A 14,058-nucleotide genomic window follows, 5' to 3' on the forward strand; every position below is an offset into this window, starting at 1 on the left:
CTGCCTCTGGCAGAGTCTGCCCTTGGACCTGGGTCTCCTGTGTCAGATCTCAACGCCTGCATGTCAGCCTGCCCTTCCTTCAAGTTCTGCTCCACTCAGCCCCTAAATACAAAGGAGCAAAGCTCAGGATAGGTAAAAACTCTAATAAATTTATTGTGCATAGGAAGGAATACCTGGATTTCATTACTAGGACTGGAGAACATAATTGGAGTCAGGGTGTGGTGGTAAGAATGAACCGAAACTGATGTAATGTTGCATGGCTTGAAGCTTTGCCTGTCCCGCGTATGATTCCTCTGGAGTTTCCCAACAGCTGTCTGCAGCAAGCATCTCTTCGGAGTGAGCACGCATTCCTTCCCCGGCTCCACACTTATCATTTTAGCACATCAGAATAACGCAGGCAGAAACATGGAATGACTTTACTCCCCTGTGGGAGTGGAGGATGCCTACATGCCTATTGCGGTAGTTATTGTGGAGGGCAGAGAGGATGCCTCCTGCTTTTCTGAGGTACCCCATAGAGCTTTATCCCTTAAACCCAGCTCCTCCTGCTGTCTTCAGCAGGCTCCTTTGCCCAGGATCCTCACTTGGCACACACTTGGCCTCTCTCTTGCCATTTTCCCTTTTGTCGTCAGAAAATGGGTGCACTGGTTAAGCTAAGAGAGAATGAAACCATTATTCTGAAGACCTTAAAAAAGTAAATTGAGCTTTTCCTCCTATTTTCATTCAGATATTTGAGCTCACTTCCCGGGTATGTCTCATTAGCACAAAGAAATACGTAAATCTCATGGAAATACAGTTTCCAGACTGAGGTTTGCAGCTCCACAATTTGCAGCTCTTTAATATAAAGGTCGTTTCCAGGGTGTTTTCTGCTGGGGAACAGTTTATCACAAGGTACCTTCTCATGAACTGCTTTCCAGACCCATCCCAACCTGTAGGACCACAAACAAGAGCTAAGTCTGTGCAGCCCCAGAGGCTTTCCAGAGGCATATTCATAAAGTCTGGATCATTGGAAGCCCTTGTCATTAGGTCTTTCACCTCTCAGGAATTTAGGACAGCTGCTTTGTGGAAGTTCATGGTCGGCGCCTGCCGGACCCAGTGGGAAGGGTGGGAAGGCCTTTGGGGCAGCACAGGGAAGCAGGTGGAGCAGCTAGATGTCAGCAGCAGTTCGCAAGCAGAGAAAACTAGTCCAGATCCGGTGGGAATCAGCCGGGGCTCCCAGGAGAAAGGAGCAAGCTTTAGGTGTCGTAGGTTGCCTTGAGTTTCCAGAAGGCTGGAAGCTGGAAGAGCATCAGTACAGTAGCTTTGTATTTTTCGAAATGGGAGTGTGAGGACTCGTAGATTGGGAAGAACCAAAGCTGGGAAGTGCAGCAGTGGGGTTTTTGCGTTGTGTCTTTGCACTGAATAAGGCAGGAGAAGACAACAGGAAAGGAATGGGGAAACGCTTTCTGGCTTCTTCTCTGAGAGCTGTGAGAGCAACTGGGGTGTAAACAGAGGAGTCCAACCAGTGGAACTTTGCCATTATAACCATGATAAGTATCTCGTTTGGTCTCTTGTGAAGCACTGGCCTTACATGGCTACCGAGAGATTTCTGCATCAAGTCTGGGACTTTCTGTAGGGCTGGAAGTGATCTTTAAAGAAGACATGATCCACAGTCTTCGTTTAATAACTTCTGCCTTTTACAGCAGAAGGGCCCCTCTCACCTACTCCCTGATACCTTAATGGTTGGGCTGCTTCAGATGCTTGCCAGCTACAGGCATTGGAGGTGCTGCCGTCCTGGGAAGTTTCAGGTTGTGTTAAGTCTGTTTCTGTAGTGAGACAAATGAACTTCTATATAAAAGACCTGATGATAGCAAAGCGTGCCACTGTGCTGCATATATGGTCCTGAAATGCTTTTGTCTTCGTACCCTTTCTCCTCCCCCCTGGGGCTGGCTGCTCCATAACCTCCAGCTTTTGTCAGAAATCAGTAACCAGGAGTTTTGCTTTGCCAGGTCATCTCAGCAGTGACTGTGACTGTAACAGCCACATCACAGCGTAGCAGGAACAGCAGCAGCATCCAGTGCTGCTGCTCAGCTCTGAACCTGCAGGGTGGGGTGGACACGTAAAACCCGTGAGTGCTTGGTTTCCTGGACCAATCCTCAGAACACCGTCCAGCTCATGATGGCTTTTAACTGAACATTCTGCAAGCTCACCGGGGCTGGTTCCCAGGGCTGCACCCACCACAAGTGCGGCAGGGCCCTGACTTACCAAGCTGCTGCCTTCGTGTTGCCACACAGGTCAGTGTCAGGATGCATGCCCACACCATGCCAGCCCTCCTGACTCAGCCCCAGCTACGGGGCTGCTGTTTGAGGCCCAAGCAGGGAGGGACCTTTGCCATGCTCATGAGGTTTGAGACATTCTGGCTCAGGGCATCCAAAGGCCCTACCTGGCTCTTTTTCCCATTCTATTCTCCATTGGGCTGCACTCTTTCAGCTCCCATCCTGCTCTCTCCAGTTCTACAGAGGTGTGTTCAGCATAAAGATAATCTTTCAGTGGCTCCTCATGTTCAAGTTCAAACTCTTTGAAATAGGATGACCAGTAAATGACTCAGTCACTATGTGAAACTAGGCAGGATATAAACCTTTTGCTTCCAATCCTTTTCCCAATGGGAAAATTCCTATAAAATGAAGGCAGTGGGTCGGAATATAAGCTGTGTCAGCAGAAATTGAAACCATTCTGGAGACCAAGATTTCTTCTTCAGCCTAATCACAGTCCCCAGGCTGGGTGATGTAGTATGAGAGGTTCAGCCCAGATGTGTCAGCACTGGGCTGGGGCCGAGGCAATCTGTCTCCATCACTGACTCTCAGAATGTGTCTAAAGCTGGGTTGTAGCCCAATGCTCTGTGGGCAGCTCACAGGCACCTGCCTGATCTGTTCATGCAGGACATGGGGGATGTCATGCAGGAACAGGCCACCTGTGCTACAGGCTTTGACAGGGAGGAGGAGAAGGACAGGACCTGCGAGGTCAGCGAGGCCATTCCCTGGCTCCCACTGGCAAAGCAGCTCTGTTCCCAGTGGGGTGGGATCCCAACCAGCTCAGGTGGCCCTTGTGCATGGATCAGCACCTGCTTTTCTAAAGGAAGGCCGTTTCCAGACACAGGGTTCTTGATTGCATGAGGCAGAAGCAAGGTTTTATTAGAGAAGTTTTTTCACCAGCAGGTACACAGTGATCACCCCACTGGTGAGCTCCAGCAATAGTCATGGTGCTTGGGCACATGCAGCAATACAGATTGGAAAAAGCACATAGCAAAATAAAGCAGAATGTGGCCCAACGCTCTGCTTATCCCTGTGACACATGGCTTAGCATTGCTGAGTAACACAGAAGAGCACATCCCTGCTCTCTGCAGGGGCATACGCTAAATATCCTCTCTCTTCACTCATGGCGCTGGATGAAGAGATTCAGGGTTCTCTTGTTGGACGTTCTCATTTCTCTGCTTAATCACAAATCCTTCTGCAAGGCACTGGAGAGATTAAAGGAAACGTGAGTTTGTTTATAGCAAAAATAGATTTTTTCCCACACTGTCACTCTATACCCGTGCTCATTCCACCAGGCAGTGCGATCAGAACTCCAGATAAACACTGTCCTTCCTGGAGAGGCCTGCTTGCTGCCTGCCAGCCAGGCAGACAGGGTGGGGAGCTTGCTGGAGCACGCTCTGCCCTCGTACATAAACACACCAAGTGGTGGAAGCTGCAGCCATTGCCCCCCACAGCAGTCCGGGTGTGGGAATGGCATCAAGGTCCCTGCCAGCACAGTGCCCTGCTCACACTCCTCATGGACCAGCTGTCACCATGTCTCTTTATTTCTTTTACAATTTGGCTGGAAGTTTCCCCTTGAACCGGTGTGAGCAGTTTTCTGCCAGTATTCCCATGATTCCTGTTTTTTTCCCCTGATTTCTGGGCACTTGCTTTCTCCTGTTCTTTCCTTTGTCCCAGATTTCATGTCAGCCCTTTCTCCATGATCTCCATTGCCTGCCAGCCTGTCCCGCTCCTTTTCATCTCTCTTCCCCCTCATCCCCTTTTGCATCCTAGCAGAATCACAGCTCCTGGCAGCACTTGTAACCACTCCCCCATGGCCTCCCATCATGTGTTTCCCAGTAGCCTCGCCACGAAGCTTTCAAATAGCACCTATAAGCTATGTGGGAAAGGTTCCTGTTGCTGCCTGTGCTTGCTGCACTGTGGAAATCCTGTTGAGTGTTGCAGTTCTTACCTTGTATCTCCGCAGCTGCACAGGATGGCATCTGGGAAGACGAAGTATAAGTGTGGCTTGTTCGAATGATACCTCCTCCTCCTATTCCACTTGTTCTTGCAACTCCTCCTCCTAGACCTGAGGACTGACCAATTCCTCCTTGCTGACTAAGGGGACAGGAAAATAGCATTTTAGTGGTGGAAATGACAGATGAACTGGAACTGCAGCTTTTCACTGTCCCTGCTGCTCTCAATTGGCAGAATATTGCGGTGACCTTTCCTGTGGCAATGGCTGGCAGGGGGTGGGAAGTGGATTATCTGCCCCGATTGCCAGGCAGCCAGGTAGAGCAGTGAGGGTGAAGGGGCTGTGCAGTACCTCCACCTATTGTTCACTTTCCTGATATGTTAAATTACCCAGGGCAGGGCATTTCACTGTGTCTTTTGGTGTGTCTCCAGCCTACTTACATGAGGTCCTGCTGTCCCCCCTCCAGCAGGCAGCGGTACGTGTGGATCTCCTGCTCCAGGCGGCACTTGACGTCCAGCAGGATCTTGTACTCTTGGTTCTGGCACTCCATTTCTGCCCGCAGATCAGCCAGCTGCTGCTCCACGCACGTGATCTGGGTCTGGAGCTCAGCAAGGTGGTTGTTGTAGCGACACTCCGTCTCAGCCAGTGAGGACTCCAGGTTGTCCCTCTGAGGGGTGACAGGAGGCAGCAGGACAGGATGAGAAACACTGCTTTTAACTGTGAGTTCTGACATCAGACATAACTGTGAGGAGGGTGAGCTTGACACCAGCTCAGCACCCACCTGGCTGAGCTGAGCTTGGAGATCGATTTCCAGGGCTTGCAATTGGCGTCTCAGTTCAGTCACCTGGTTGTTGCACGTCTCTACCTCCTGACCGCTTGTAATAACCTCCCGATTCACCTCCTCAATCTGAAAATCACCAATCCAGAAGGAAGAGCATCAGGGAATATGTAACGTAAGTCAGATGACGTACTAAGGAAACTGCAGAGAAGCTAGCAAAAGCATGGCATGGGAAAGGTTTGGGTTAACTCTCTCATCCTACTGGAGAGTAAACCCTCTTGTTCTTCTAATAGTACTGCTGTCCAGTTAGTTCTGACCACTGACTGCTTTGTAAAGAGTTCTGTCTCAAGTGTCACTAACATGCAGCACTTCCCATCACCCCATGACATGGACCCAGAGTGACAGCATCGCCTGTGTCACTTGGTGCAGTTAAATCAATGTTAAAGGCTGTTACTGTATGTTGTGTGGTTTTGACGTGTGATAAACGACTGTGGAACCATTGCTCTGTGTTAGCTGGGGAAGGTGACAGATGTGTAATTTTACTCACCTTGCACTCGTACCAATCCTCGACCTCTTTGCGATTGCGTTCAATCAGTGTTTCATACTGGCACCTCATCTCCTCCAGGATCTTTCTGAGGTCTGGGCCAGGGCAGGCATTGACCTCCACGCTCACATCTCCAGTCGATTGTTTCCTCAAACAGTTCATCTCCTGCAAACACCACCCAGAGCAGGTCAGTTTTTAAAGAGAAGGAATAAAGTGCAGGAGCTGACTTCCCTGGTAGGGAAGAGCTGAACCCCTGGCAGAGCCCGGACGTTCACAGCTCCCATTCACGTGTATTGTCCCCATCAGCCACTTGCTCCCTGCAGCCAGCACCCAAGGGGTGGGGACCCCAGTGAGGGAGGCTGATGGATCCTTGCGCAGCGCGGGCAGGATCCTACCTCCTCGTGGTTCTTCTTGAGGCAGCAGAGCTCCTCCCGCAGCGACTCGAGCTGCGCCTCCAGGTCGGACCTGCAGAGCGTGAGCTGGTCCAGGACCTGCCGCAGGCCGTTGATGTCAGCCTCCACGCTCTGGCGCAGGGCCAGCTCCGTCTCGTACCTGCCGGCAAGAAGGAGCTGTCAGTGTGTGTGACGGCACCGTGTGCTCTTTTCATTTGGCCACCCATCTTTCTCACAACAGTAGTTCCCTGACTGGCCTAGCAGGATGCTAACAACAGTTTGAGGCTTGCTCTGCCAAATCTGCCCTCAGTCTGCCTTCTCGGGAGCTTCTTCACTTGGGTCAAGCTGTCACCCTCCATGTTTCTGCGCTCCAACGGGAAAATCCAAAGCTTTCCCTTTGAAAGACACCACGTGCTAGAATGGCAGCTCAGGTGAACCCATGCTTCTCCCTGTCTGCGGAGCCCTTCTGCTCTCTGAAGAACTCTAATCTCCACTCAAAACCATCTTGTCCCAAACTTGCCACTAATTAAGGCAGCTCTAGAGGCAATGGATGGAAGAGCTTGTCCTGGCCAGGGGATCACAGGAGCCCTGTCCGAGATCTCTGTCTTACCAGCTCTGTGAGTGTGAGCGTTGACAGGGGAAGGGGCAGCCGGGGGATACTCACTTCACTCGGAAGTCGTCGGCTGTCATCCTGCTGTTATCGATGTTCAGAATGATCTTGTTGTTGTCTATGGTTGCGCAGACGATCTGGGAAAAAGAATATTCACTCCTGAAGTCTCCTCCGTATCCTCAGGCTGAAGTGTACCCCCTGAGCAGTGCTACCAGACCTAACCTGCCCTCGCTCTGTTTTTTACTGTTGGGTGCAGGCATGGGGGAGCTGAGGAAGGCAGCAGTCACAGGGGGAGTGTTCTGTGACATGAAGGCATTAAAATGATAAAACACATGGTGCTGATGCAGACAGCCAGGGAGGTACAATCAGTGTTGTCCAGCTCCTGCCCCAGTCCACCTACCCTTTGAAATCTAAATCTTACTTTCATGGATAAGAGATCTAAAGGTTTGTTTCAAGGCTTAATTATAAGTCTGTCTCATTCCATCTGTTTCCTGGATTCTTTTCCCTTTCTTCTTCTTCGCACATTGACATCCGAGAGTTTTTTTGCAAGTGTTTGTAATTGCAAATCGCGCACTCAGGATGGGGCTGGCAATGCTTTCTTTGCCCTTGTTTTTAATGAGCTGTCCCATATTTCCCCAATTCTGAATGGAAAAGTAAAGTTGTAACAAATGAAATAACATTTAACGGGAATTCTGCAAGACTGATATCAGGAGAATATGAATTCAGGCAAATTAATGTAATCCATTATTTATTTCTCTTTTAGTTGCTTTCTTGGCATGTACCTATTTAAACACCTTGGCACAAACCCTAATTCAGAAAGACTACAGAGCCAATCCGCATGTATCCCGTGAAGGTAACATTTCCCCCTTCAAACCTCTCTGATGAATAAAAGCAATGGAACCAGTCCAAACACTGGAGGTTTGACCCGCGAGCTCCAGGGCGTTCTGCAGGCTGGTAATGGCTGTTTATAAAAAGCATTTTACAGCAGTGAATTGTTACTCTTGAGAACTGCCTGGAGTTGTGAACCAGCCGTGGGAGAAGCCTACAAGGGAGAAAGCAGCTGAGAAGTGATGTTACCTGATTCTGAAGATCTTCTATTTCTTTGTAATAGCAGCTGTAGTCCCGTGGCTCACAAAAAGGGCCCTGCTTGGCATACCACTCCCTGATTCTGCACTCCAGGTCTGCGTTTTCTTGTTCCAGGCATCTCACCTTGTCCAGGTAAGAAGCCAGGCGGTCGTTAAGGTTCTGCATGGTGACCTTTTCGTCACCAGAAAGAAGAATGCCATCACCAGCAAAACCACCTCCAACTACCCCTCCACCAAGACCCATACCAATGCCACCTCCCATGCCACCGCCAAAGCGAGCGCTGCCACCGCTGAATCCCATGCCTGGACATCCTCCGAGGACAGTGGCTCCTAAGCCACCTCCGAAGTTTCCACCAACCAAACTGCCGGTGCTCAGTCCTCCTCCATAATTCACACCACCGCAGTAGCTTCTACCAGAAAACCCTCGGCCACCACCTATCCCACAAGTGGTGTATCTTCCAGAAGAGACTGAGGAGATCCGTGCTCCTCCACCACCACCACCGCCACCAATCACACAGCTGCCCCCGCTGGTCCTGCCCCTGAGAGAGCCAGTTGTCTGCTTAATACTACAACTCATTTTGAGGACAGCTGCAGCTCCAACCCAAAGCCCAAAGCAAGATGCACAGCTTGATATTGAATCAGACTGCAGGTTGGTTGTTGCCGCAGATCTCTATTTATACCTTCCAAAGGGGGTGTCACCTAAAGGGTGTTTCTTCTTCCCACGGGGCTGGCTAGTCTTGCTGTTTATGCCAAGAATAAATAGCCCATAGGCAGTTTCCCTCTAGAAATCCCAGTTCACAAGGAAGATACTTTACATGTCAGCAGCTTATTCCAAAAAGTAAAATAATGTTTTATGAGTCATCAGCTTTTTGTATGATGCAAACTTTACAACAAGTCAAGAAAAAAAGTTGCCCTAGATTATGTACAAAGGAGAAACATTGGTATTTATAACATCAAAGTGCCTTTTATCTTCTATTAATTTGTATTTATTTCATTCTTAGTCCAATAAACAGTTTTGTGTCCTGTGCTGTGCTAGACTGCATGGAGCAAAAAAGGGAAATTATAAATTCTCACTTCTGACAAGTGTGAGTAACAGTGACAGCAGCAGTGAAAAGACCAGGGATCCCATGGTGCCGGTGTCTGTCACCTGCACGAGGGCACACAGGTCTAGCACAGGCTCCACTGTGAGATATCTTAAATCTCAGAGGAAATTCCCCCGTGGATTTAGTTCTCTGGTCGTGCAAACCCAAAGAGTCAACTTGCTCACAGTGTGTGGAGATGAGGCCTGCTGAGTGTTGAAGTCCTTGTCCCTGGATGTTGCACAGCATTGCTGGAAGTGCATGAAGTACCTCTCTGAAGTTATTTTTCAATTACTTTAATTGCTGTCCATGCTGCATCAGTCTGTGGTGACTGTAGATAAAGAGATGACAGGAAAGGGAGCATCCATGGGCGATATATCCAGTTCCCGGCCTGGACTGGGATGTGATCCCGCAGGTCTTTGCCGTCACCAAGGTTGTGCTGAGCACAAAGTAAGGAGGAGAAAAGCTTTCTGCCTTTCTGATCTGAGGCTGTCAGCGCAGCAGCAGGCATTGGCACAGCTTGGCTGGTCATGGGAGCACCGTCTCCAAAACCAGGCGCCAGCCAGAGGAGCCTTTGGAGAACTGGCTCCACCAGTGCGAGTATCTTTCCCCAACAGACCGCTGTAATGAGAGGATATTCTGCTCTCCAGGGAATGGAGCCTTCTGTTCCCCACGGGGTGGAATTTTCAGGCAACTCTTACTCACAAGTGACCTTTGACTCAAGTACGTCCATGTGTACAGGAGCCGTGGTGATAAATCCTCTGGGAGTGTGACCTGACAGGGAGCCCTGAGTGCCGCCGTCACCTCCGAAGAGGGACAGAGGAAATCTCTGCTCACACCTCAGCCCCCTCTCCTTTCCGGCTGGAGAAGCTGGGTGGCTTCTGTCACCATGAGAGGAGAGTGTCCCCAAGCACGTACAGATGTGATCATCTCACCAGCTCAAGTGAGGCCTCTCCACTCTCCAGTGAGATTCTTTCTTTCTTCACTTAGATCAGAAATGATAAAAAGGCGCCTACCCAAGGCTGGCAGCACCCTGGAATATTCATGATTCGGATGGAGTAGGGAAATAACTTGCTCAAGGACAGAGCTGGAGTCTGGCAGAGCTCAGATCCTGGCTGAGACTGCAGTGCCTGAAATACGAGTCCATCCTCCCCCTGCAAACACATCCCCGCGCGGCCGAGACTCGCCACGGTGAAAGTCAGGAGCAGAAAGGAGGATGGGGAGAAAATCTGGCTTTCATCTGTCTTTTTGAGGAATATAATTGGAGGCAGGGTGTGGCTGTAAGAGCCAACAGAAATTAATATAATGTCTGGATTGCTTGGAGCTTTGCTCTGCTGCGAAGGCTTTCACAAGTTACCTAATAGTAACCTACAGCAAGCACTGCTCACTGACTCTCTTTCCCTTTCAGAGTCAGGTTTAGGATGGGATATTGCAGATGTCAGATGATCTCTCCAGGTGGGCAAGGAGCACCTCCACCCCCTTGTTTCAGCAGTTCCATGATAGCAAGAAGGAATAGATCTTGCTCCACAAACCAAAGTGGTTCGCAGCATTGTACAGCTTTCTCCATACATGCTGGTGGAAAGGTCCACAGGCTGCAGTACACAATTCTTCTGAAGTACTCGTGTTTGGGATATAATGACAGCCTTTGGAGCTTTACTGGGCTCCTGCTGGTTTCACTGGGACGTGGCACATCCAGAAGCCAGGCCCAGACTGTAGTTTTGAACCAATGAGGGTTTCCTTGCCCTGGCTGCATGGCTGCAGCTCCCTGTGCTCGAGCACCTGGGGTACTGCCCAGCTCTGTATGACCACAGCCCGGGCAGAGGCTTGTGTGTGTGTCTTCTGACTGCAGGGTTCTGCTTTCCCTAGGTGTGAGACACCATCGTGTTCTGTTCCATCAGCACTGGCTGTGCTCCCCACTGAGTTCTGTGTAACTGTGTGTATTCCCATAGCTCAGGGGCACAGCCTTCGGGCAGAGCTCTGTGTACGAAAGGACTGTGCAGGCTGAAGACGGAAAAATGTCCCCAGAGGATTTGCAACCTAAATGTCAGACAAGAGGAAACAAACGGTTTCACGCGGATGGAAGTGAGGGAAGCAGTGTCAGGCCGTTATCCAGGCCGAGCAGCAGTGGTCTGTGTCACACAAACACTGTGAAGTCTTGTGGGCATTATGGAGAAGAGGGATCTGGAAGCGGACCAAGACGTACCCAGTGTAAATATGGACACATGGCGATGGGCAGCTCAGGAGGAGGCAGGAGGATGTTACAGTCCCAGGAGACGTTGTGGGCAGTGGAGTTGGGTGCTGTGGGAGCTGTGACTGTCCCCGTGCCCAGCCTGGGTGCAGAACATCAACTCATCTCTCTCACCCTCTGCTCCCTTCTCTTATCAAGGTTGATAATGTTTTCTTGTGTCAACTACAAGAAAGGTGTGTCTAATTTGACAGAGCTTTGCTTTCATAAGCATTGCTTCAGTGATGTTTGTGCAACCACACTGGAATATGATTTTATCTTGTCACTTGTAATTACTATTAATAATTTGCATAATAGCCATTAGGCATCACTTATTAAACACTGCTTTGATGTGATACTGAGCCGGCTCCAGACCTCATGCTCCCATCTTTCAAATGCAGACCATGACTTTTTTCTGGCCAGTGACTCATTGGTTTATACCACCATGTTTAGCAAAACTCCTGTAAGGCAAGAGAAATAATTATCACAATGGGTTTGGTAACAGCATGATCCCAGCTCTTAAATACGCCTCAGAGACCAAGGTGATGACTGTTTCAGTTTCTTGCTGACTGTTCACATCTTCAGACTACCTCTGAGCATTTGCTAGTGGTGAAGTAGAAGTTCAGCAGAACATGGAGGTGAACAGAACCAGGTTTCTTCCTACTGAAGCTCACAATGTTCCCTGATTCATTTTGTGAAGGGTTTTCATTTCCTTCCAGCACCTACCAGATGATAACAGTGTAGCCAGGCTTCCCCACATTTGCATCCCTGGAAGCGCTGCTGATTATCGTGGCGAAGAAGAGAACCAGGGAATTTGTACTGGGACAGTTTTGAATACTGATGGAAGAATGAAACTCCAGTAGTTCCCCTCCTGCATGGGCAGCTCAGCACAGCGCAAGTCGGGAGGAGAAACGGCTTCAGCCCATGGTCCCTGCACCAGAGCCATGGGGGACAAACCAGGACCTGCCAAGAGAATGGGAGCATTCAGGTGCCTCCTGCACCCAGACACTGCACAGAGGGGCAGCAGAGACAGGCAGCCAGGACACCAGCCAGCCAGATCCTCCCCCGAGTGTCTTCATCTTTATCTTGTACTAAAAGGTCTCTTAATTTCCATGTGCTTTCAATGTAAGGCTCGTAGTGGCAGTTTAAATTACATTATTCAGGGTACGGAGCTGAGAAATCTCCTGCATGGTTATAGCAGTAGTTCACTCCTCTATATAGTTTTTTATGCATGTTACACAAGCCAGTAAAAAACATAAACCCCCCAGACAGTTACTGTGGGTGTGAGTGAGACTGTACCCGTCTGCAGACTTTATATAGCAGACTTTATAGAGAAATTATAGTTTATACACCACAGCAGAATACTGTCATCAGCTCTAACTGCTTGTGCAGCGCAGCCCTGACCTCACAGCTCATTTCCAGCACTGGCGTTTTGCAGAGCTGGTTGGTTTCTTTCTGTTTCTTCTCTATCTTCATCCTTTAAGGTATATTCAGTCCTAAGGGACCTTTTCTGATGGTGCTCTAGTTCCCATGTGTCTGCTCCATACCACAGAGTCCGTATCTGCCTGAGCAATCACAGGCTGCCTTTCATCTGCAGCCCTGGCAGTGATGCTGAGAGCTTCTGCCACCAGCCCAAGTGCTGAAAGAACTCCCCTTTGAGATCTTCATTTGCTCTTGCTTTACAAGATTTGCACATTAAAAGACAAGAGAAGCTCTTATGGAGCTGTGCTCCCTGTGTGCTGGTGCCAGTGGCTGCATAAGGGGAGTGTGATCAAGGTTTGCCTCCGGTCAGTGTCCCAGGTGATTCTTGTCCTGCTATCCCACGCACTGTATCTTCTGCATTTCATTGATCTTCTCTTTCCTGTCTCTTCCTGTGCTGTTTCCACACTCTTCATTTCCCATCACTATAAACTCATTGGGGAGAGAAGGCATCTTTTTATTGCTGCACAGCATTAATGCAGTGGCCTTAGAGGTGCCACGTAAACAGTGGGGCAGGTTAAGTAACACTGAGATGCACAGTGTAATTAGTGTGGTGGGAATGGGAGATACAGGACTTAGTAAAAGTATTTAACAGCAGCTCATTAGAGCAATTAATTACCCCAAGGGCTAACGAGTGTCTGTGACCTGGACAGAGCCTGGGGAGAGTCCACCTCCGGAAGGGACACTTGGAGTGGGATCGCTCAGCCCCTGCCCTGTGGTCCTGGTGCGGTCAGCCATGTGTGGCTGGGTTAGAGCACCAGAGGTGACCCAGGAGCAGACCAGGCTTTTTGCAGAGCACAGACCAGAGCAAGAAGCAAAAGCCCCATCGCTGCTGTGATTTATGCTGAGAGAACAGCTCTGTGTGGCCAAGCTTCGGTTCGTACCGTGCTGTCATTCCAGAAGTGTTGGAGCTGTGCCTTTCTTTAGCAACGGACCCTAATTCAGACTCATTGTATCCCCTGATGTCTTCTTGTTAGGTTAGTCATCAAACCCCATCCAACACTTTATTACAGAGAAAACTAACAGAGCCACAGAACCATAAAATCAGGCTGGTTTTGGGGGGAAGGGACCTCAAAGTTCCTCCAGCTCCAACCCCTGCCACGGGCAGGGACCCCTTCCACTGGAGCAGCTTGCTCCAAGCCCCTGTGTCCAACCTGGCCTTGAGCCCTGCCAGGGATGGGGCAGCCACAGCTTCTCTGGGCACCCTGTGCCAGCGCCTCAGCACCCTCCCAGGGAAGAGCTTCTGCCTAAGAGCTCATCTCAGTCTCCCCTTGGGCAGGTTAAAGCCATTCCCCTTGGCCTGTCCCTACAGGTCCTTGTCCAAAGCCCCTCTCCAGATTCTGCTGTGGGTGAGAAGGGACAGACTGGATCCCAAGTCTTTGCTTGTACAGGCAGTTGTGCTCCTGACTGGGTTTGTAATTCCTTTCTCTGTGGCAATAAACCAGCAGCGTATTTTTTTCCCCTGTTTATTGTATCTTACTTTAAAAAAAGCCCTCTCCCATGTATTAATTTGTCTGCCCTTTTATCTTCCCACGTTGCCAGCTGGTTCTTCCTGTTTGCCTCTCTAAAACAACCCATTTAGAGGTTCTTTATTCAGTATTTTCTCTGGGAATTGCTGCCCTCCA

The 14,058-nt window shown here is 49.7% G+C and overlaps 1 protein-coding gene across 1 annotated transcript; it reads right to left on the minus strand.

The window, feature by feature from the left end:
* Positions 1–3,134: 3,134 nt before the first annotated feature.
* LOC134168937 (keratin, type I cytoskeletal 13-like) lies at positions 3,135–8,374 on the minus strand. The gene is made up of 8 exons (XM_062629100.1): positions 7,644–8,374; positions 6,621–6,703; positions 5,960–6,116; positions 5,568–5,729; positions 5,024–5,149; positions 4,683–4,909; positions 4,240–4,385; positions 3,135–3,493 (listed from the first exon to the last, which is right to left on the minus strand). The coding sequence occupies exons 1-8, from the start codon at positions 8,226–8,228 to the stop codon at positions 3,468–3,470; spliced, it is 1,512 nt and encodes a 503-aa protein (XP_062485084.1). The 5' UTR covers positions 8,229–8,374; the 3' UTR covers positions 3,135–3,467.
* Positions 8,375–14,058: the final 5,684 nt, after the last annotated feature.

Source organism: Pezoporus occidentalis, unplaced genomic scaffold, assembly GCF_034315485.1.
Source record: "Pezoporus occidentalis ecotype Australia unplaced genomic scaffold, CSIRO_AGI_Poc_V1 ctg328, whole genome shotgun sequence".
Taxonomy (NCBI): Eukaryota; Metazoa; Chordata; class Aves; order Psittaciformes; family Psittacidae; genus Pezoporus; species Pezoporus occidentalis.